The 25,315-nt window shown below is 43.3% G+C and overlaps 1 protein-coding gene across 2 annotated transcripts in view; it reads left to right on the top strand.

Annotated features, from left to right (window-relative positions):
- LOC138511722 (versican core protein-like) overlaps positions 1 to 24,180 on the top strand; it is a 207,374-nt gene extending 183,194 nt beyond the window's left edge. For both annotated transcript variants that reach the window (XM_069627577.1, XM_069627578.1), the window contains exons 13-15: positions 14,054 to 14,198; positions 17,955 to 18,137; positions 18,237 to 24,180. In XM_069627577.1, coding sequence (XP_069483678.1) covers positions 14,054 to 14,198; positions 17,955 to 18,137; positions 18,237 to 18,367 — 459 coding nt within the window. In that variant the 3' untranslated portion in view covers positions 18,368 to 24,180. The remainder of the gene's footprint in view (positions 1 to 14,053; positions 14,199 to 17,954; positions 18,138 to 18,236) is intronic.
- The last annotated feature ends 1,135 nt before the right edge of the window (positions 24,181 to 25,315 follow it).

The raw sequence follows: 25,315 nt of genomic DNA on the forward strand, positions 1-25,315 counted from the left end.
GGGATCATGGGAGTTTAAGTTCAAAAGAGCTGGAGAGCCACAGAGTGTACTAGGAGAGAAGCAGCTAATCTTTGGAGACCGCCCTTAAACCTCAGCTTGGGAAAGGGAATGGTGTCTAAACTGCACTACCAGGAATCTAATCTAATTTCCTCTGTTCACAGACCCCCCCCTAACAAGCATCTAGACATATAACTAGTAAAGTATTGATTAAAATCCCTACACAGGAAATTATACTGCGGTCAGGGACAGACAACCACACGCAAGACAATTATTGTTGAAAAGCAGAGCAGATTTCTTGGCTGGTGAAGGAACAATCTAGCAGCAGAGGGTCATCCAGACCTCTGTGATTAGTTCAAGAAGTGTTTGCAATTTCTTTGATTAAATGGGCATTGGGGCCTCTGATGGTGACACTTAGGAATGCATGAACCGGCTTGAAAAAGATTCAAGCCTATCTAACCAATCAGGGATCAGCTCGGGTCTAACTCTGAAGCTTTGAAATGGATCGAAACGTTCGAACTGGGATTGTTTTTTAGATTCGATTCCGAGTTTGCTGCGCAAACACGGCCAAGCATCACCACACTGACGATGCCCAGCGAGTCCAAAACACGTCTGTGTTTGCTTGTGACCTTATGATGAAGGGGCGTGGTCTACCATTTCGATCAGGATGTTTAATTTTGGGGTGGGACCAAAGCTACTATTCAAATGGTGTTTCCCATTGCGTAATGCGATGGCAGCTTGAGAACAGTGTTGTGGAGGCCTGCACAAAGCAATGCCAGTGCAGGAGTTATGATGTGTTCAAAGCCATCCTCCAAACACCCTTCAGTTGTGCGTCCTATTATTTATGCAATGATTATAAATTGCAGTCCATTGCAGAGGTGTAACATCACATATTGTCTGCTGGTTCATAACTTGCACGCGAGGCTATATAACACATGAGCATGCAGCTTTCGTGGGTAGCCTACTCTGTCTTACTAGGAATACTTCCTCAGGACTGCAATAAGATACCCCGTGAAATGATACATTCCTTTTGAGGACGTTTCAAGCATAAGCAGTCCAGGTGCAGTGTTTCAATAAACAAGCTACCCTGCATAACTCAGTTACTTAACAGCACCAACCAATGCATAGGGTTATCACATTGCAACACACTCCAGCTGCGGGGAAAGGGTTGCTGAAGCAATTCCCTAGGAAAGAGGAGGCCTTGGGCCCCCAAACCAAGATGTCCACTCAGCCAGAGGTCTTGGCTCACTCATGTTCCATATTAGACACGGGCCGGCAGTGAACCTTCATAACACTCGGAAAGAGGCCCCAGTGACGTCTCACCAGTTCTCAGTATGCAGAATGTGCATATCGTTGGCACAAATATGTCAAAGAAAGGCACATAGAAAGATCCAATTATTGGAAGACAGCTGAGAATGGTACGGTATGTCAATGACGTGACTGAAAGAAGGAGAGGAGGAAATGTAATGCAACCCTTACTAGTGCTTAGTTCCGCTGCACATGCCACAGATCGCGACCAACAGTATGGTGTGCACCTCAAATTGAGATTATTATGCATGCTGTTGAAGGAACAGATTTGTTTTGGACATTTTAAAAGTTTGTTTCCATGAGAGCCCTGCAAAAATACACTCTGCACGGTTCCATGAATCAGGGTTTGTGTCGGCAGTGCAAAGTCACTTTTCAGCAGTGCAAATTCACTTTGAACCGGGCAAATATTCCATGAATTGGGCCCTAAATCTTTTATGAATGTAGTCACTTTCACTATGGACGGTGGTCTCCAGATCTGGTGGTAGACACCATGTGAATATTGCACCAGGTTAGAACGGGAAGGTCCTTGCCTCTGTTTACAGGGAGGCTCGCTGGGGGTGGGCGAGAGCCATAATGCGATATTGCTGAATGGAGTTTTCATTCTTGCACACCACTTGTCCCCTGAAGAGTATGAACTTTCAGAATGCACCTGTACTGTACCACTGCTGTCGCTTTGCTTTCTGTGTCTGCTTCTACACACTTTGTGCGGGGTCACATGAGACGTGCTGTTAATGGTGCTATTTAGCACATTCTATCGCTGTGGATTAGCACAATTCCTGATCATAGTAAGTGTATGCTCGCACAGCTAGTTGGGCAGTGCTAATTTTGCACCACACATGTACTTTTTCAACACTCTTATTATAAGGAGAAGACAATGGTTTATCATTGCACAAACAGTATAATTGTCCTCTTCTGTCACTACTGCCTGCCCCCCAGACTTAGTCACTTTTTTTAAACCCTTGTTGTTCCTCCCTTCTTTGCATGGCTTCTTGTTTTCTCAGTTTATTTTCCACCAGTCTTAGACTCCACCTCCCTTTCTCTCCTCCCATTGACTTGCTTCTTTCATCTTCCTTTGAGGCGCAAAATAGGGAAGAGAGGGATATAGTGCGTGGAATGGATCTGCAGTGAAGCCTTCATGCTGTCTCTGCCCAGGGCCGGCCTTCGCTCTGGCAGTGCCCGGGGTGAGGTAAACAATTAGGCACACCTGTTCTCCTCCCCCCGATCCAGGCCAGGGGTAGGGGCACCAAGTTTGGGGCTGCTCTGTTAAATAGAGCACCGCTGCCAGACCAGCATGGGTGCTATATTTAAGTGATTAACTCCCTGCTCCTGTGCTGGAATGGGGAGTTAATCACTTAAATAGAGCATCACTGCCAGACCAGCATCGGTGCTCTATTTAAGTGATTAACTCCCGCTCCTGTGCTGGAATGGGGAGTTAATCACTTAAATAGAGCATCACTGCTAGACCGGCATCGGTGCTCTATTTAAGTGATTAACTCCCCACTCCCGTGCTGGAATAGGGAGTTAATCACTTAAATAGAGTACCACTGCCAGACCAGCATGGGCGCTCTATTTAAGTGATTAACCCCCTCCCCCAGTCCCCCGCTCCTGTGCTGGAATGGGGAGTTATTCACTTAGATAGAGCACCACTGCCAAACTACCATGGGTGCTCTATTTAAGTGATTAACTCCCTGCTCCCGTGCTGGAGTGGGAAGTCAATCACTTAAATAGAGCACCGTTGCCATAATGTTGACAAACTAGCCATGCGGGCAGGCTTTCAAAGGCTGCCCCATGCTGTTTTAGCAGCATTGCTCTATTGTAATGAAAAGCACCCCGCTCCGGTGCTGGAACGAGGGCAGGGCACATTTCAATAGCGTGCCTTAATGGGGGAGCTCTTGAAAATCTCCCACGAGCTGGCGTGCATGGAGGCTAATGTGGTGGGGAATTGAAGGCGTGTGTGTGTCCAACACGGCATAACCTGCACAAAAAAGCTAATCTGTGAAAATATGTCTTGTGAGACTACAGTGTTATGTGATGCGGTACAAAAGGGGCACCTCCTCTAATTTACCACCAACCAAAATATATTGCACTACCAAAAATAGTGTGTGATCCGGCCCAGCGCAGGCGGATGCCAAGCACCACATGTGCCAAGTTGGGTGTGAATCCATGCACACAATAACTGGTTATTCTTGTCATCACAGCCTATTTCGAGGGCAGTGGTCCGGGGTTCAAGTAGGCTCGGACTAGCCAATAGGGCAATAGGGCCGAACCAAAAAAGCTAGATGCTGGTGTGGGCTCGTTTTATTGGCCAAAGTCGGTGACTTTTTGGCCAAAGTGGTCCAGTTTGATTAACTACTTCACAATGTTGCTAGTAGTTGTGGTCAGTGTTGCGGAATACATATCTTTAAAATGCAAAATGTACATCACATGTTATTAAAAATAAACATGGGTACTATTCAAACTGTCTGACACAAAAGGAATGATTTGCCATTTGTAACTGTGGGCCACTTTTTCATTGGTGCCCGAGACAATTTTATGCCCTAAGCCGACTCGGGAGCATAGCTCAGGGGCAACGTGCTTGCCTTGGAAGCAAGACGACACGGAGCACCATCCCCGCGTCCGTGCTTAGAATCCTCTGGGTATTAATCCTCTGGGTATTAAGCGCATTATATTAAATAACATGTAGACTCTGTGCTCAAATACAATTGTTCGGACATTTACAGCTTTTGTATGCCAACGCAATTATTGACAGCACAACATACAGATGTGTGAAACGAGCCTAACTTGCTTCGGGGGAGGAAAGACACTCCTTAAATTGAGAAGTGGACCCAAAGCACCTAGATACAGATTATGGACGCGCGCCCTGTTGAAAATAAAATAATAATACGCCTCTCACTTAATTCACATTTCTAAAACATAGCATCACGTTGTTTTTTCACAGCCCAAATGAAACTGAGCGGATAGCATATCGAATTGTTAGATTACATATTGTGCATTGCCAAGGCAACGTCACGTCTATAGTTGATTGCTCGAGAACACACATGCATTGTAATTGTCAGATTTAGCTTCGTTCTGCAATGTATCGTTACAGAACTAGATACGAAACAAAACAAATACCAAGTTACCTTACATTACACTTTTTTTGTTAAACGATCCCATTTTATTTAATCTTAATGAGCAGTCACATGGCACGGTAATGCATCAGAGCATTTTTTGCACGTTTAAAAAAAAACGTGAAAGCTATTGCATTAGTTATTTGTTCGCCATCATGTTCATGTTAGTTCCATTTTAGAAGGTGATTATGACTGAAACTCCAGGCCATTGAAATCTTGGCTCAGGAATGGCTAAACAGCACCACCAAGCGGAAGACTTGCAGCATTACCTTTCCTCAACCCATGTGTATTTCACACAGAATTCGATACTAGGAGAGAGTTGCAAGGCAGACACGCAATAAACGAATTCTTGTCACCCAGTCTCGAGAATCCGCTGTCAGAGTTTTGCTGGCAAAGTACAGGAACATATTAGTCTATAGATGTATCCAGTTTCAGTCCAGTTTAACATTCAGTAAAAGCAGTATTTTCCAAAGTCACTAAATTGCGAGGGATAGTTTAGCTGAGCTACATTTAACCCTTGAAAGGGAGGGTTTGTTCTTAACAGTATTTCTTTTTTGTTTATCAATATTTATTAAGATTTAGTAAATAGATCACAACGCATTAGAATTGTTGAACATGATAACAAGAATAATACATGTCTAACAGCTAGATGAGTCTTAAACAGTTGAGCAATGAGCATGATTAATTACGAATAGGCGCCTATCAGTAGTTAGTACCCTTTTGCTGCCCCTCTGACTGTTTAATCTGCGGGCTGCAAGAGCCGCGTCACCCCCAGATTTCCCCCTGCATCAGTCATCTCTGATCGTGCTCCTTTCCCTGCGAGTGCAGAGCTCCAATCCAGCACCCCACCGTCCGCTGCTTCAGTGACCACGCGTCTCCCTGTGGGTGCCCGCTATGCTTGTCAGTTGCCCACCTCCTTTGCCCACACGCCGAAAAGACGGTCTTTAGGACGCATCTTCCGCGTGTGCCAGCCCCACTCTCTTCCCTGCACAGCCCTAATTCGGTCAAAAGATTCCCTGAATTCAAGGCCTCGGCGCATGCCCAACAGTACATACGCCAACTGCCCCCTACTGGTGAACATGTATAAATGCATGAAGGATACAGTTCAATCTGTATTCCAAGGATGTTATATAGTTTGAAATAAAAACACACAATTGACTTGCTTTGCTTTTGTTCAGTTTTATTATTTATGGGGGCACAAATAGCCCTTAGAGGACCGGCCTTTGCCATATCAGGCGCTATGTACCCGTAATTCTCAAGCACCTTTAGGGCCCACAAAACCAGTACAGCCCTCGGAGTGGGTCTATAAAGCTTAATTGTCTAGAAGACATGACGACAATATCAAGATGTCTGTCTCAAGCACAGCACTTCCGGTGGATGGAAGGTAACATCGATGCATTGAAACTAGCGAGTTCATGAGGCTAGCCAGTAAGTCACCTCAGCATGCTCATGCACCTGCTGCAAGGTCTGTGTGTACACTGGAGCACATCCATTCAGATTTGTGTCTGTTTGGGAAGGAACATTGTGCTTTGAGCAGAAGCATGGTGCAAGCGTCCTAACGGTGGCAAGGGCAGACTCTATTGTTGAATGTAAGTGCCCGGCTATTATGCAAGTCTATGCAAAAAGTGTGAGCATACTCGACCTTGACACTTAAGGGGTTAACAATAGTGCAGCAATGGATCAATAGATGTGATGGCGAAGGGGAGGTAGCTGCAAACATTAAAAGGGGAGGGCCCAGAAAGACAAGGATCTTTTAGTTTTTTTTAACCATTCTTCAACTAGAAATGCATGCTTCAGTTAATATTGCATGTGTTGCGACACAGGAACATACTTCAGACATGTCTTCTCCTTGGTGTCTACAGTTCTGTTTTAAATTTGAAAAGAAGCAGATAAGGCAGGATTTATATAGCTTCCATATTTTACAGTGGCAATCACCAGTGAGCACAGTGGCAAGTGCTAAAGTGCTTTATAAGGAACAATAAACCAGCATAAGCACACATCTTTTAAAAGCCATATTTGTGTACACTTTACAGATCTGTTCTAAACCAAAAGGACTTGGTAGCGATTGAAGTCTGATTAATGCTCCATGGTTGAAGAAAACAATCCATTCCCCAAGATCCTTTAAATGGCATATTTCATTTCTGAGACTTCACATCCAGAGTTTCTATCCTCCCAACACCCCAAAAATTAAAGCACAGGTTGACGATGTCCACATTTCTAGCTTTTGACCTTTCAAAAGATCAGAATGATACAAGCTGTGGCCACAGAAACTTTAAAATTGCTTGTGTCTGCCAAAGATAGACATCCCCCTAAGGCAAGGATGTTTTAGACTACGATTCCCATGACTCCTCACCTTTGACGTTGTTGGCTAATGCTGATGGATGTTGTAGCACAAAGCATCTCTAGAGCCAAACATTTCAGATAACTTCCCTGTGGTCGTCAATGTCTGCCTACTGTTTGGGGCTAGGTAGTGTGATGTAGCTGGCAAACCTTCAAATAAGTAATGATTGAAAGTGGGATAATACAAAGTGGTTTGGACTAAGCATTGCATAGAGAGATGAAAATGGTTGCTACGGTGACAAGACCTGAAATTGGCACGGAGCGATCATCTGGCTTGCTGGCTTATTAATTCTATATCCAGAAATGACAATTGCCCTAGCCCTCAGTAGCAAACTCACAAACAATGGACTCATTGACGGCTGTCCGAAGCTCACCACTCTCTTGCCATAAAATGTTTCCGCCCACGTCAGAGCAGGAAGCAGGGTTGCTGCCGCACACGTGTTTGGCCACACTGCGGTTTCAGGATGCGTTCCAAAACTGTGCATGATAGACCTCTCCTTTGTTGTAAGGCTTGGCCACCGGGCGATTGTTCTTTGGAGCAGACTGCCGAAGCCTTGCTCCACAGTTAGACGAGAGTGCGGTGTCAGCGAGTTTCAGAAAGTAGGACCGCACGCGGTTTGCTCGTTGGCGCCTCTTTTTCTGCCTTGCTGACGCAAGAAGGCATCTCCAAAGAAACAGACACTCAGCCCACTTTTATGACCCCTCTGGGTACCCCAAGTCTTCCGTCTTCTACCACTAATTTCAGTCAATTTTAGGATTACTTGCGGCCGAACATGGTACATATACCAGTTACATTGTAGAGTTGTTGAAATTGGTGTCACGGGTGGATTGTGTGGTGAATTGAACCCCAAGCACCTTCAGGAGGTCACCAAAACATTTATCACAAGGCGGTCTCTAGCTCCCAAAATCTAAAAAGCATTTCTTTCACTTAAAAACAGCACAGACTGGAGCAGATTTTGGAGGGCACACCTCTGTAAATGCAGATAATATGCGTTTAAAATTAGGGCTTACATCGTAGAGTACAAAAAACTAAATCCTGTGGGATTTCAGAATGACAAACAAAGAATCCCAGCAGAAGTGTCTTGAACAAACATTTGTCAGATACGTATTTATTACGGACCTCATGAAATCCCAGCTCGGCTTCTCAACGGAGCTGGTCCTTAATCCCAGGCCTGTCGAAAGAGCTGTTATTTTTCTCAACATGATATTTTCTTGGGCCCACAATGCCATGCAATTCATAGGAAGACGCTCCTCAGAATGTGGTTGGAAACTTGTCACAATTGATCAGCTCTAAAAGTTTGGTCAGTTGCCATTAGGCTCAGCTCATGAAAGAAGAGAACACGAGGCAATGCCAACGAAGTGGAATATGCATTTCTTGTTGGTACAGTATGTCTTAATAAAATACTTTCATCAAAGGATTGCACATGATATGCTGTCTAATGCCAGGGATGCAGTCAGGACATTTTTGTGGTGTTTTTGCACAGCTCAATCAGCAATAACAAGGCTGGATGTGTTTTGAAAGAATGCAACATGACTTGGATCGACCAAAGTGACGCAGTATCCAGTGATGTTAGCGAATAAAAAGCAGAGAACGACTTTAATAACGAAACATTAATAACGAAAAAAGATTATTTTTTTAACAAAATAAATATATGGGTGCGGGGTAAGGGGTTAAACGGGTGGGGAGAGCGTCTGGGTGGGTTTAAAAGCGCATCGGAAAACAGGAGGATTCGATGGGGTACCGCCCAAATAAAAAATACAATTGATATTTTTTAGTTATAAAAGTTTTGTTGTAACATCATTCTCAGTAATTTAATTCAGTAAAATCGCATGGAACCGAGTGGTGCGCCCACGTGGCAGAATTTTATACTGCGCATGCGCGTGACTTGGAAGACAATGGTAGCGGAAGGCACCCTCTAGAACAAAGGTTGGTGGATTAAAAATGTGGGGATTGGGGTGGCTCTGGACTCTAGGGGGTAAGGAGAATCTGTCCATGCTCTTTACGAACTATGGAGGAGCAAGAATCTCATAGGGATGGAACTTTCCGCACTAAGCAGTTCTGGCATGAGGAGCAAGCAAACCAAAGCTCTGCAGCCAAAATAAATGTGTGCAGCGACTCCATCAGATATGAGGTAACAGCTTGTCACGGCTCAGAAAAAAAAAATGTCTGGTTTTGATCGTGAGCCAGAAGAAAGCGTCCAGGCCAAATGTTTTGAAATCAGTATCGAACATAAAACAGACGTTCATAAGTTCCCACAAAGTAATACATTGCTTTAGATAATTATGGCTCTCCGCCTCGGCCTTCTTCTTTTAAGACAATGCTTAACATCTGCTCGTAAAATGAAGATCCTCAGTTCTAGCAAGTCACTTTGGTTTGCTGCCTGTACTATTTCCTAAACATTCTCTGAGCAGCACAGAGCATGGGAAAGTGCGAAACACATAATTATTACAATCTGTGATGGGGTCCCGCAGTGTGAACACAGCAGCAAGGATTGCGTTTTCAAGTACTTGCCACGGACTGCATTGCAAGAAACTGTGCAGCTAAACGAAGATCTGACCATTGCAAATTCATTGAGTTGCAATCACGTTCAAGGGCATCAGCACCCTTCATTTTCTTTTTGAAGGGTTTGTGGTTGGGCCTTAGGATGATGGTTCCAGTTCTGCTTTTCAGGATGCTCATTCTGTTTTTCCATGTTTACGTACTGTACATTCACCACTGCTTCCAAAGCTGCTGTCGAGGATGCTCAGTATGTGTTTCCTGTGTTTACACACTGTGCATTTAATTCCATATCTGCTATCTAGGATGCTCATTCTGTGTTTCCTGTGCTTATGCACTATGCATTTACCACTGGTCCCAGACCTCCTTTTTAGGTGGCTCATTCTATTTTCCCGTGATTACACACTATACATTTGGTTCCAGATCTACTTTTAAGGATGCTCATTCTTTTTTTCCTGTGCTTATGCACTATACATTTCCCACTTGTTCCAGATCTGCTTTCGATGGAACTCATTCAGTGTTTCCTGTGCTTTTGCACAATTCATTTACCACTGGTTCCAGATCTACTTTTGGGGATGCTCGTTCAGTTTTTCTTGTGCTTATGCACTATGCACTTACCGCTGGTTCCAGCTCCCCCTTTGAGGAAGTTAATTCATGTTTTCCTGTGCTTATGCACTGCACATTCACTTCTGGTTTCACATCTGATTTTGAGGAAGCTCATTCTGTGTTTCAGTGCTCATGCACTATGCATTTATTGTTGGTTCTGGATCTGCTTTTGATGGGGTTCATTCTGTGTTTCCTGCGCTTATGCACAAAGCATTTACCACTGATTCCAGATTCACTTTTGAGGAAGCTCATTCTGTTTTTCGTGTGTGTATGCACTATGCATTCACCACTGTTTCCAGATCTACCTTTGAGGATGCTTATTCTGTGTTTTTCTCTGCTTTTGCATTATGCATTAACACTGTTTCCAGATCCACTTTGAGGAGGCTCATTCTATTTTTGCCTTAGCATATGCACTATATATTTACCACGGGTTCCAGATCTGTTTTTGAGGTACGTATTCGGTTTTACTGTGTTAATATCTTGTAACGTGATAATGATCCCCTTCTTGTCCTCTCTTTTGCTCTTATACCGGTTTATGTAGTCCCTAATTGTGAAATTTTACAATCTCAGTTTTTCAAGCCTCTCCACTATCAACATTATTAATAGTCGTCTTAAAGTGGTCACATGTCTATCTGCATATAGACTAATACAAACAGATAGAGGGGCCGATTCATGGAATTATTTGGGTGGGAATTAGGGAATTTAAGTGCCAATCTGCGCGCAAATCTGCGCAGGACTTTCTTGGGACTTGCTTGGAGTTCGCGCAGGTTCGGCACGTCTCTGCGAGCCATAGAATGCTAAACGTGGGCGTGGCTTGCACAGAGGGCTGGGAAGGGGCGGCACACAGAAAATGGGAAAGAACATGCAAAAAAGTGGGCATTACTAGGGATGGCCCCCAGGCAGTCCCTCGCACACCCACAGTTGCGCCAAACGATACCTATTCATGGAACCACCCACGCAGCCTCTCGGCATAGAAATGGCCAAGAAAAACCCTCGATCACTATGCCACCTGAAGGCAGGCATAAGGACACTTTCACATATGATTTGCAGCGTGGAGTTCGTTTTTGCCTGTCGGATTTAGGGGTGCGTGTATGCTACCGGGGTGCAAGTACACAGTGTAGCCGTGTGCAGGAATGGTTTATGGGGGTTCACACACAGATTTTCTGAGGTTAACCCAAGTTATTAAGTATCATGCGCATGTTGTCGGTGTGGGGGCAACAGTTATGGGTGACCCTGCGCAGAGTCTGCGAGATGCAGGCCTGATTGCGGGGGACCCCACGCACTGATTGAAGGGTGCATGCATTCATGCCCAGGGAGCATGCAATGGTAGCTGTTCTGGCTGTTTATGCTTTGCATGGGGGTGTGTCGGGTGTTCTGGGTGCGACTTGTGAATACGGTTAATTTGCGTAGTTAATTCTGCTCACGCAGTGTCGTTCTCGGCGCACAACATTTGCGGGAGAAATGTGCACTTTTCCATGAATCGGCCCCAGAATATCTAGCAGCCCATGTTGAATTTCCATTAGACAAATATAAATTATGATATCATTCAATTGTGTTCCTTACACTAATAATGATTGTACTTCAATGACACTTCATGTTATTTATTAAGCTTTGCAGCTAATTGTACTTTTGTAGTAGGCATGAAGATGCTGAAAGAACCTATATCAGATCATCTTAAATATGCATAGTATTTGACACTCTACCCTGGACTTCCAGTACCTCCATCCTCAGTGTAGTTAACAGACTCCCTGTGAAACAAACAAGGTCACTATTCTGACAGATGTGCAAGGAAGTTGTGCACCCTGAACTTCCAAGTTAAATCACTACTATGCAAATAAACAATTGCATATCTCTGATACAAGACACCTGGTCACATATAGATGACACATGCGCCTCACAGACCAATCATTCTAATATGACCTCTGCCTTCCTCCTGCCACCTCTAAAAAACTGCTTTGCCATCTCCAAGTGATGTCATGCCAGTTTCTCCACTCCCAAGGTTCCCTGGACGGACTCTTTCACCACCCAAATACCACACTCCCACATCTAGAACACTCCTGCCTCCAATAGTCACCACAGGTGACCTCCTTGGGCTATGTCGGTCTGTAAATTATGTTTTAGTTGTGTGCTCCATGAAGGAAGGTCTCCATGCCTCTATCATACCATGCACACCCTATCCTACCTAGCAGACATGAAGCCTCATTACGAGGAGGGCGGTAAGGGTTAACGGTGCCGGTAAAGTTGCCGGAGCCGTTAACCCCTTACCGCCCCATTACGAGATCCGCTTGCCGGACCCGGCAAGGACACCTGGTTTTTCCAGACGTCCTTAGCGGATCCCGTGAGCGGCCCAGCATGCTAACAACGGGCCCGTCATTAACGGGCCTGTTGTTAGCATGCTCCCCATTCCCATTGAGTCCTATGGGGGCTCAAATGGGAATGGGGATGGACTGGGTCCGCGTTCCCTGAATGGGGAAATAACAGGCCCCCAAGGTCGGAATGGGCCAGTATTTCCCCATTCAGGGAACCCGGACCCGGTTTTGGGGGTAGCCATGCCCTGATTAAGGACATGGCTACCTCCAAACTCGTAATGAGGCCCATAGTCACCATATCTGGTGATGAGTACAGAAATCAGGATTTTCCCATAAAGTGTACCAGAAATGCAAAGAGGGAAGAATCAGTAAAACAGCACACTACGTCTTTGTTCCAGACGGTGTAGCCTCAAACCTGAAATTATCAGTTGCCCCATCATTATGAAATTCAGAAATAAATCAAGACACTCTTAAAGAAAGGCCTTCCTAATCACCTGTAAGGTATGCCCACCAACCCCAATATCCCTCATATTGGACTACCCTTCGAAAGCTGACCGGCTGTTTAACCGCACCCTGTCTTTCATCATTGTTAAATGTTCCACACTAAAGGCCCGATTCATGGAAATATTTGCATGGAAAATCAAGGATTTGCGTGCCAATTTGCGTGCAAATCCCTGTTTGGCGATACATGGAACCGAATGCGCGGGACTTATCTGGGACTTGCAAGGATTTCGCGCAGGCTCGGAATGTCTCTTGAGTGGATGAGTGCGTTGTGTGAGACACCACGCAGAGCGTGAGCGAGGCCTGCGCAGAGGGCAGAGTAGTGGGTGGAACTCAGAAAATGAGGAAGAACAAGGGAAAAAGTGGGCACTATGATGAATAGGCCACATGCAGTCCATAGCACGCCCACAAATGTGCACAACAAAGCATATTCATGGATGTGACCATGCAAACTCTCGCCTGCGAAATGCCCACGCAAATCCCTCAATCTCTCTGCCACCCGAAGGCAGGCGTAAAGACACTTGCGCAATGGAATCGCAGTGCGGAGGTGGCATTGCATGCCAGATTTAGGGGTGCATGTATGCAGTATAGTGTTTTTCAGGAACGGTTTAAGGGGGGTTTGCACGCAGATTTTTCTGAGTTTACCTGAGTGACGATGAATCAAATGCATGTTATCAGGGTGCCGGTACCAGTTACGGGGGACCCCATGCAGGGTCCCTGGGATGCAGGCCTGCTTGCAGGGGACCCCATGCACTGTTTGAAGGGTGCGTGTGTTCATGCCCGGGGGAGTACGCAAAGGTAGCTGTTCTGGTGATTTTTGCTTTGTGCGAGGGTGTGTCTGGGGCATTGCAGCCATGACTTGCGTATACGCTTACTTTGCGCAGGACATTCCATGAATACGCGGGGCACACATTTTTTATTCTGCTTGCAGGATCGCACAGTGTCTTTCTCAGCGTGTGGCCTTTACGGGATAAATGCACACTTTTCCATGAATCGGGCCCTAAAAGACATTTCCATTATTGCAATCTATTTTGTGAGAACTGTTCCCCCTGTAAGAATCTAATGTATGCATGTTACCCCTACTGAGGTACTGCTCTCTGTTGCTTCCAGAATCTAAATGTCTGCTCAGCAAACGCCCAAAAGAAATAATTACAAGTATATATCCCATTTCAAAACTTTTCTTTTTTTTTTAAATGATGTATTCCCCTTTGCTATTGTCCTCTCCCTTGGGTGAGTGTGGTCGTTAATCACTGGTGTTATATTTCAATCTGTTGTTGTGCCCCTTTATTTTGGATTGGTTAACATTGTACTTTGGCATACTGCTAGGTAGTCTGGAATGTAAATGCTTACATACTATGCCAAATAACTATGTTTTTATTTTGTAGCAATATGAAAACTGGAGACCCAACCAGCCCGACAGCTTCTTTTCTGCCGGAGAAGACTGTGTGGTGATCATCTGGCATGAAAACGGTCAATGGAATGATGTGCCTTGCAACTATCACCTCACATATACCTGCAAAAAAGGGACAGGTAAGAGCTTAATACCCGTAAACTTCCGAGTGATGAGAAAAGGATGCGTTGCAGCATTTCTGTGAATCTGTGCCATTTAAAGGGGAGCCTTATTTCATAACAATGGACCTTTAGTCTTTTCTTTACCAATCTTGAAAACTGCTTTTCAACTACCTCAGAATTTTGAATGAGAGTCAAATTATAAGTGGTGATCCAATGATTTTATTTATTGAACATCTTGAAGAGACAATGAGCCTCATTACGAGGCTGGCGGTAGCCTTGCCTGTAATACAGGCATGGCTGCCTCTGGTATTTTTTTTCTCTCCCAGTAATGGGCTATTACCGGGTCATTACAGCCTTGCTGGACCCGGTAATTGCCCATTCCTGGGCGTCAGAAAATATTCTTCCCCATTCCCAGTGAGCCCCGTCGGGCTCAATGGGAATGGGTAAGCGGATGTACCAAACGGTGCCGGTGCATCCGACATGCTCTTCTCGTGGGTGCCGGAACGTCCGACAGGTCAGACCTGGTGGCCGCAGTGGCACCCGCGAGCAGAACTTGTAGTTTGCCGGTCTGGGAACTACGGTACTGGCATGCTTACCAGTACCGTAATTCCCGGACCGGCAACCTTATAATGAGACCCAAAAGGCCTCATTATGAGTTAGGCAGTGCTGGTTAAATTCTGTAGTATTACTGTATACCACCATATTAACGGACCATCCAACTATGAGTTAGGTGGAAAGTTGAAGGGTCCAACTCCAGCTATGAGCTGAAGGAAAAGCTGCCAACGTTCTGCCTGATTTTGATGGAAATACCATCAGCAGAATTATTGCTTTGTTGGTTCTGCCGAAATGGACAACAAATGAATGGGGACTAACACTGCCACTACCACTTGTAATCTGGTGGTAATACCACTGGGTCACATGGCGGTAACGGTAATTCCATTTGGTGGTATCTCATCAGATTTACCACTGAGATACCACCAAACTCATAATGATATACACACATTATATAAATCAACAATTTCACCCATACACACCAATTCATTCATGAATACATTCAAATACTCAAAACACATGATGACTCAATATCACTATTACATTCTTAAATAAATAACCAATAATTGTGTTTTATTTTATTTACATCCGTGACTCTCGATTCTACCAGCTGCCAAATGTTATATAATGCTATACTTAGTAGGATTGTTTTTGTATTGAAGCATCTCTTCCACAAAGACTACTTACTCCTTTATCCATTCGGGATCATGTACACATTTCCCAAGTAGTAGTCAATATACCTTCTCTGGTGTAAGACATCTGGTACGAAGGTGTTTATTTTTCTCAATCGTATGGGCTATTTTACATAATCGACATGATCTAGAGGAACAAACAAGTCCAATTATTGGTCCAATAACAGATAACATTGGCAATTGGTTTAGTCTGAGCAGCAGAATAAACCTCCTTAAAAACAGGGATGGCGACGTCATGAGATACATGTGCGGCTTCACATAAGAACGTGCAATTCCCACATAGTCACATAATGACCTCAGCTAAGCTGTATGCGTATAATGACGATTCCAATCCCATCTATCAAGCTTTGCTATGAATTATGTTCGTAACTATACATAATCACAGTCCCAATCCAGCACCCAGTCTACCTCTTCATACACCTTGCAGTTACATTTCACACAATCCTTCAATGAGGATACTTAGGATGCTTCAGTGGTGGCCATATGTTTAGCCAGAAGATTTAATAAAGGACCACAGGGGTTCTCCACAGCCTTAACGATAAAAAAAACACATGTTAGTTTACATTTTCCTAATAAAAAATGCAGCCCTTGCTCCAGGCTTACGTCTTCTATTGGGACGCATGGCGCCAAGTCCAAAATTCTCCACCATATGTTGACCTCTATAACAGCCAAGCATGTTAAATTACACGTATAACTAGCTTCCAACCTGTACAGTAATGCTGGAACCAGAGACTGTTTACAGGCTAAAATCACGCCCTTAAAAGAATACCCAGCTGTCTACTCTGCAATTGATTTAATCAGAGCAAGAGGAGCAGTTGCTCTACTCTTTTTACCAGCAATTAAAACAGAGTCCCTAATGTTTGTATTTCCTACCATGTAACCCAAATAGTTGTATCTTGGGTTAGGACCGACTGGGGATGGCAAAGTACGGTGGTTACCACTGGTTACTACCTCCAAAATGCATAAACTTTGTCTTCTCCAGATTTAATTCAGACCCATTCCCATTTGCATATATGCAGAGCTCATGGACCACATGCTGAATCCCGGGTAAATGTGTGGTCCAACGTTTGCCAGTCATCTAATGTAAAGGTGCCAATTTTAGTGGGCGCATTTTTAGCATTAGTCAATTTTCCTGGGAGGCCTGCCAGTTACAGGTTGAGCAGCATGGATGCCAGCACACAACCCTGCTTAAGACCCACAAGTGGGTATATCCCTAGTGCAAGCACCCACGCTGCTCAACCTGACCTGACCTGACCTGAATGCTAGTATCTCACAATCAAGATCGGGTCACCAAATCAAACGCTGCTATGAAATTGATGAGCAACTCATACAATGAGCCTCATGGAGGATTCCCTTACAGTAAGCGTTCCAAATGAGTATGTTAAGCACATTATATTGTGAGTCGTAGCCCAACGAAACTCAGCCTGAAAACAGCTCAATATATTATTTTCCTCCACCCAGTGCTGCAATCCTTTCAATAAGATAGAAGCAAACACCTCCCTTGTAACTTCCAGGACTAATAGCAACCTGTAAACTCTTGGACCCTCCTTGGCATTCTTTTTATATACTCTTTTTTATATACCAGGACTTTCTCCATGAATCGGGTATAAACTCTTGCTATATATATATATATATATATATATATATATATATATATATATATATAAAAAAAAACAGCAGCATGAACTGCGCTTGAGGACTGCAGTCATCGGAGTCCATACAAATACCAAAAAATGGAATGTCCATCAGCCAGGCATGTGGTGGCAAAAAGTAAAGATAAAATGTAATATATTATTCCTGAAGGGGCTTTCCAACTTTAGGGAAGTGAAAATGTTAAAATAAAAAAAATAAAAAATGGTTCATGTTGATTTACCTGTGTCCAACACTTGACAGAGGCCTGGCTAGAAAAGAGAGAAAGGGTCTGATTACGGGTTTGGCAGTAAATCAGTAGAACACCTGCCTTTCTGAAGCTACCTAGAATCAAGTGAAGTTGGGAGGTTTCGCTCACTGACTCACGGAACAGTAACAGCCAGTTGACAGCTAGCTTAACACTTGGCTGTGTAATGCAGAGCACATTTCACCACAGCACTGACATTGATGCTGCTGAGAAAAGGTAAATACACAGCTGCTCATAATGACCAGGAGAATATGCAAATCATTTCCATTGAAATGTATAAGTGTTTGCGTCCCCATCATACTGTTTGTGGATAACAAGGAAACCTGTCTTCAGATATTCAGCTGGTCAATAAGCTCAGCGCTAGACACGTGGATTGGTAGAGTGTACACATGCTAAATTAAGGTGGCGTGCCATAAGCCCAATTCTTAAGTTACGGCCCAATAACACCTTCCCTTGACTAATATGAACTATATAAGGCCAATGAGAGCAGAGAGGCTATTGGATAGCTTGTGGGATAAGTCAAGGTTGATGTGCCAGCCAGTTCCAGAAGAAACAGTACATGACTCAGAAATGATACACTGATTGGCCACCTCCTGCATCTTGAATTGATAGCACCTTTTCAATGTTCTCTAGTGGCTTGCGGTCAGCCGCCCATCGTGGAAAATGCCAAGACCTTTGGACGAATGAAGCCACGGTATGAGGTAAACTCCATGATCAGGTACCACTGCCGGGATGGATTTGTCCAGCGCCACATTCCAACCATTCGCTGCAGAGGAGACGGAAGATGGGACTTGCCCAAAGTAACCTGCATGAACTGTAAGTTCTCAAGAGTTTGGGCATATTTATTGTGGCTGGCAGTAATTATCATTCACACTATTAAAGCCGTTCCTTCTCTTCCTTTTTCTCACTTTTCAGCATCCACGTTCCCAAGGACTATGTCTAAGAATTATTACTATAAATTCTCTCCTCCAGAGAAGAAGATTCCTCTCAACACCCCAAAACACTATCACCGCTGGATCAGGACGTGGCAAGACTCGCCGCGTTGAATGTGCCACTAGCGAACGCACGTTGTCATCATTCCTGCCAAAGTCCCAACTAACTGTGCCTTCTCTGTCAGTTCTAGAAATATTATCAAGTGGCCATCAAAACTATGAACTTCAGTGTTTTTAAAAAAAACACAAGTTAGAGAAAGAGTTGACCATCAACAAGAACATTTTAAAAAAATAGCAAAATGATCAACAAGCAAAATTGACTGTTTACAGCCTACCTGAATTCTGTGTCTCATTTCATGTACGTCATCAGCGGGGACCATTTTATAATATATAGACCAGCCTCCTGTAATATTTAAGCCTCCCAATTTTAGCACAGATGAAAATGTAAATAAGATGATTTAATGATGTTTCAATGTTTTTTGTTTATTCTGTATATAAAATGAAAGGTCACATGAAGTTCAGGCATATTTAATGATGGTTACGCGGTCTGACACGTCTTTGATCATTAAGTAAGATTCTAATTAAGTAGGCTGTAAGTGGATCCTGTGGCAGCGGTGATCTACACAAGGCTGAATGGCACGTTAATGCTATTTTGTCTTGTACGCTGTATGCCTCGCCAAACAGTAGGGTGTGTGTTTTGGGTGTCAAAACCTGAGATCCAGCCCACTCTCGGTACAGAACTGCACAACATTTCTAACGTTCATTCCAGCTTCCTCACTTGCAAGAAACAACCATACGTATTACTGTTCCACCATGAGCAGTGAGGTTTTAGGAGCACATTGCGCAAAAGCTGTAAAGCTTGTCACAAACATGCTAAAAACGGGGCTGTGCATCCGTTTGTGGGAAGGAAGGCATGCCGGATGCTCAGTGTCAATCACTTTTTTATGTGCCATGCACATGAATCAGTGTTTGCTTCCTTGCCTTATACATATTGTATTGGGGTACTGCTATCCCACCGTGGGGGGAGAAAACCTATAATGTGTTGGCCTATTGCAGATAATAGGCTCCTGTAGTGTGGCTTAGTGGTGCATTGTGTGCTTTTGGGGTTGTTGCCCTAAAAATGCAAGATTGCTTTATTTGCTGTCAAAGAAGTACCTGACATTGTTTTTGTTTCTCTCATTACATTGATATGTTTAATGAAAAATGTGCTTCTGCTAGCCCCGCTTTCAAAGTAGCTGTGTCAGTTGCAATCATTCTGAATGCAGTATACGGCCGAACACCGGAGAACGACCATTGTACGAACCGGTATAGTGCCGAGCAAAACCCGCCTGAATGTTGCTCTGTTGAAAGTTTGTTAATGGTGGTGCATGTTTGTGTTGCTCAATTAAATGCTCCAATGTAATATTCACGTTGTACATAAACTCCCTTTTTTTAGCCTCTCATCTTCATGCAAAACCGCTTTTTAACATAAAAAAGATACTGTTCATCGGTACATAAAATAGTCAATGTTCCATCCAAAACAGCTTTGTTTTCCCCAGGCTTTCAAAACACTAACCACGAAGTGCTACAGATCTTTGCATTTTTTAAAGGCTTTAGACCTAGTGTTTTTGTAAAAAAAAGTAAATAATTTTGTACATATAACCATTTTTAATCTTTTTTAATAAAATATTGAATGTTTATGTATGAATGTTGCAGCTGTGAAATGAAAAATGCATAAATAAATTAAGTAAGCCATACTGATTTAATTTATTGGATTGTATTTTGCATTCAAAAGGAAAACAGGTACATGTTTTGGTGTTTACTTTTCAGTATTAGCCCCTGACTCAGCTTCAATCAACACATTGAGTCACTGTGTCAAGAGAAGGGGTAGCACGTAATGCAAAGGGGAAGTAGGACAAGTGGATAACATGGCACCTCCTCTACGAGTAGGCCATGGGCGCCACTCACTGTCACATGTGCATTGTACCAACCACTAGATCAAATGTTGTAGGATAAACCAGGAACTCAATGGTGGGACCTACGTGTTAAGACACCACTGTGATCCTAAGCACTTTCAGCCCTTTTACATTTGTGGTTACTTCACAATTTCACGTGGTATTTGGGCTCACATTTGAGACTATGACCCTGCTATCTAAAGTAATTGAGCACACTCCCAGTTATCAATGGTAATTTCCTAGTTTAGCCATTAGTTTTGGTAAACAACATTAATTTGTCTAGAGTCCATTTACTGTAAAAGGAATCTGACCCAGATTGTCTATGAATAGCATGTTTATTTGAATCGCTTTCATTGTGCTAGATACTAACCCAAGGACATGTTTTACGAGTGCAAATGGGCAGAAGTACAGTAGTCTTCCAACTAATGGTGCTATGAAATGCATGGGTTAGTCAGTAATGCCTTAGCACACCAATAGAAGTCTTGCGCAATCACTTTGCCTCTAAATCCCCTCTCTTTTGTATACACATCTCTATGTTTTTTTTTCAAGTGTGAATGGATTTCTTTTGTATTTATGTGATCAATTCTGTGCAGTCCTGTCCTTGATATGATAATATCAGACTCTGTGCAAACAATTTCTGATATATCAACACTAGAAACAGACAATGACAGCAAAAAGAATGTTGTCCCTTGTGTGTGTGTTGTGCAATTGCAGGGCAGCGCTCGTGATGCTGCTTTTGCCCAGTTGCATGTCATAGCATGCCACATCATACACAATCGGGGACTCCAACAAGCACTGATTCAGCATACCTCTTTAATATAGGGTTGTTAATGGGACATATTTTCCAAAATGATGCAACTGTGTTAGACCTTGCAGGCAAAGAATGATTAAAGCTGAGGAAATAACCAGACAATTGTTGCAAATATTTCGGATAAAACAAGTAATGTGTCAGGTGAAAGTCCTGACAGAAGCCATTATCTGGGTCTTACACAGTTGTATCATTTTTGAAGAACTGCCCAATTTAAAACCACATAAGGAGACAATAATATGACGTTAAGCCCCCGTTCTAAGGGCTGGAATGGGGGTAATGGCCCAGCAGTCCTAATTATCGGGCAGAGCAAATCGAGGGTGGATAAAGAGGGCTCTGGGCCATTTACCCTCGTTCTAGCCCTTGGAATGGGGGCTTAAGGCTATTAGAACCCCGCACTGCCAAAGTGGTAATTCAGGGTGCTAAAAAAGGATTTTCCTTCAGACAATAGGAGACGCACGGTATCCCGTGGTAACAAGGAAATCCATCACAGAGATGGCCACCATGGAAAGGGAAGGTGGGGCTCTGTATGGGGACCTTCTTCCCTTTCCATGGCAGCTGTCGTGAGTAAAGCGGAAGGTGTAGCTGTGGCGGCACCGCCGCAGCTTAAATAAGGTAAGTTGGGGAAGGGGGAAATAAAAAAAAGAAAAGGTGTCGGAGGGTGGGTGGAAGGTGGCAGCGGGGAGTGGTTGCTGTCAGGCGGCATGGAACACCGGTTTTCACCGGCAGTTCAAGCCTGTGTTCCTAGCCACCTGATTGACTGTCACCACCCGCCTGGGTGCTAATTCAAATGAATGTTCTTTGGAATATGTTCCCTATGGGCATAGCTAGTATCCAGGACTACCCAATGCAACAATTCTGCTGAAATACACACACCGCAGACATTCTGGGTTTGTCCACTTTCTTTATCTTGGGGACATGACACATTTACAGTTCTCCGGCCACAGCCGCTTACACTCTAGGTAGCTACGGACACCTAACTTTAGCACATCCTCTTTGGGCTCGGCACACGAAATAAAGTGGAATGTGTGAACCATGTCAAATAATAGTATTAGGATCATGCTACACTGGACATGCAGCATGAACAACATTATTAAATGGCCCCATCGGACACAGGCACATTCAGATCATGGTTCATGAAATGCGCGAGATATTATCTGTAAGGAGATGCCATAGCATATCTGAAGGCAGTCAGCTCTTCATCGCCTGGCGTCACTTCACTGTCCACATGATTGTAAAAATATCATAATAAATCAATTCAGAATACATTTTGGTACACCACACATGATTTGAACAAAATGCAAACTACACACAAAGAATGCCCCACCTAAAAATATAATCATAATTTTCAAAGATGTTCAGTATGATTGTCCACACAAGCACATGCTTGGGGAGCCCCCAGGCTTGGGAATGTCACTAGGATACTGCATGCATCAGCACATGCCATTGACTGACTGAAAGTCCGACACCTCAAGAGTAATGGACTGACAGCACTCTCTCATTCTCCATGTAACATTCAGCCTTAAAAGAGATATTGGTTATTTTGTCAAAACAAGCTGCATAGAGGGTTATATCATGGGCCCATCTGAGCCATATTGGCTAGTCTATCACAGAGATGCCAGGGCAGGAACAGAAAGGCTTGCTTGACTACAAGGGCTTAAGAAAATGATTCAACATGTGCACCAGCTGTGCAGCTTTGTCAATGCGAATTAAGAGAAGAACATTTACCAATAGATGTTGGCACCTGCAGCACATCTTGGGTCGTAGCTTGCCATCAACCCATAAAGTATGCGCCAGTGCTCTATGCTAATGTCCCATTTTTCTGTCGGCTCGCTGTATCATTTGCTTTTTTCCCCTCCTTCCACTTTCTTTCACTCTTGGTCAATGTTGCATGCTCAAATAGATACAGTCCCATTTATCCTGATGGGTTTGTTGAGAGAAGTTATCATACCCCACTGGAATTTACAACTACACAGACTGGGACACAGTTTACAGTGGCTGCATCTAGGTCAGGTTCTTACCCCACACACAATAACCTACTTGTGAATATAAATATTTGTATTATGCTCATTTGGATAAAAAAAACAGTAATCATGTTCAGTGCTATTTGAAAAGTATAAGGGCAGAGAGATAATATTGTTTATAAAAATTGGAGCCACTTTAATTGTGTGATGATTCTGCCAAATGCTTTGAAGTGGAATGTTGAATTCAGTCCCTTGACAGCAAGGGCCTAATATTGCATTTGAATGCAACATTACTGTATTGTGAATTAAAAACATGGCACTGTTCAGGAGATTACTTCATGATTGGTCAGTTAGTAAATTGAATCAGCTATGGCTTCTCAGAAAATAACTATAATTTGAATCAAAGTCATTAGCGATCCATTTGGTGGCTGTTACATCTACAGTAGTGTCATTGTACCTGTCTCAGTTTATGACGGTAATCCTTGTTGTGTTGGCCTGTATGTTTTTCTACCATTGCAATGCACATAGTAATGTTGCTGTATTTATATTATAACATGTTAGTGTATAATGTGAATGTATGGGTTTTTGTGAATGAAAGTTGTAAAACTTTGTAACTTTTATACCTGCTTCTGTTCACCAAAGAAACCTAAAAAGTCTTGTTTTGCTACGTCGTGACTTGTCTCATTTTTTTAAGCAAAAAACATTTCATAGAAAGCAATCCTATGTTGCCTGACTATGATAAGAAACGTGATAAAGGTTTGGCAATAGTGCAGTGTTGTTATCCTGTGCATGAAAAATGTCCTTATCGGGGGCAACTTGATTTAAGAACAGTAATCGTATTGGCACTTACTAATGACTGTTTGTGTCCGATGCCATTTCATTTAACTGATTTCTAGTTGTGGAGTGCAGAAGATCGAAAAGGTTGCTACATTTAGAACACTCACATGCTTAGTCTCAGCAGAACGTTTGGTTTACGGGCTAGGGTATCAGTTTCTCTCATCTGAAAGCCATCCCCATATTAATTTACATTGAAAGTCTACTGGAGAAAGCTGAAACTGCATTGCTCCTGCTTCTGTCCATTCTTTTGTTGATTCCTTTGTACACAAATGTTTTACAGATCACAGTTTCCAGCTATGGCAAAGTGTACATGTCAACAATAAAAGATCCACCCTTGAAATAACATTTGAAGCCCATAATAAAAGTTCTACATTTGTATTTTGATGCTGGCTTTATTGCAATATGTCCTTCACACCTTTGATGAGGCGGCTTTCTGTTGCAGTTGTGGAAGAGAAGTGTGGTGAACATAAGAGTGAGACATATGCAGCATTTATGTTTGCAGTGAATGCTGGCAGTATGTCTTCCTCCACTCCTTGTTTGGAGAGCAGCGTAGCCCAGGGCATGAGTTGCCATGTCCTGGTCATTTAAGTGGTTAACATTTAAACAAGGATCAGTGTGAACATATTTAGCAGCGTAGGGGCACTAGGGAAAAGAACCATTACAGTGATTCAGCTGACATGGTAAACCTACACATAACTAAAGCATGTCTTCCCATGGGAACCTAAGCAGAGCTGCCCTTTGCACTGTGCCTCAATTTCCCCATGATATTTAAAACCGCCTAGGAAAGTCTCCTATCACCCTTCCAAATCAACATCTAGGGATTTGTCACTGTACTTTCCTGACATTAAGCTGAGATAAGCCTTCAACAGCCCTTCACCCGTGCTTCAGGAACAACTTTTAGATTAAAGTATACAGGATTAAAAGGTTCCCTGCACTAACAATTAACATTATTGCAAAATCAAATGAAATCTATAACTCAAATCCATCCATTGAATACAGACCTTAAGAGTGCCTCAATATAATGATAGTTGATGTACAACCATGCATGGGCCAAGGTGAAACACAAGAGGGGTCTATGTCAGTACTCTCACATTCAAGCAGGAGGAGACTGATATCCCCATCTGCTGCCTAGAAGGACCAAGTCGGGAATAAGAAAGGCTGTAGTATGGCCCCCAAAAACACTATGGTCTAATTTTCCGAAATTATGATGCATGAAGTAGTCTAAATATAGCCCAGGTTCAAATGGCCTTCAGAATGTCACCATGAAAACACCCCCACACATTCCTCCTAAGAGCTAGAAAAGAATATACCCTTCACTGCTACCAGTTTGCCGTGTGAGCCTTAATGTTCTTGATCAATTTACCTAGAGAAACCTAAAATGGCTCCACTCTAATTCTCTTAATATGCCATATATAATGAACACACACTGCTCCGTTGGGGTATGCACAATATATATCGCCACCCTATAGTTAAGGGGAGTCAGGCTGCCATAGGAGCCCTCAAAATTCTATCATTAATA

Source organism: Ambystoma mexicanum, chromosome 6p (assembly GCF_040938575.1).
Source record: "Ambystoma mexicanum isolate Mex_15411 chromosome 6p, UKY_AmexF1_1, whole genome shotgun sequence".
Lineage (NCBI taxonomy): Eukaryota > Metazoa > Chordata > Amphibia > Caudata > Ambystomatidae > Ambystoma > Ambystoma mexicanum.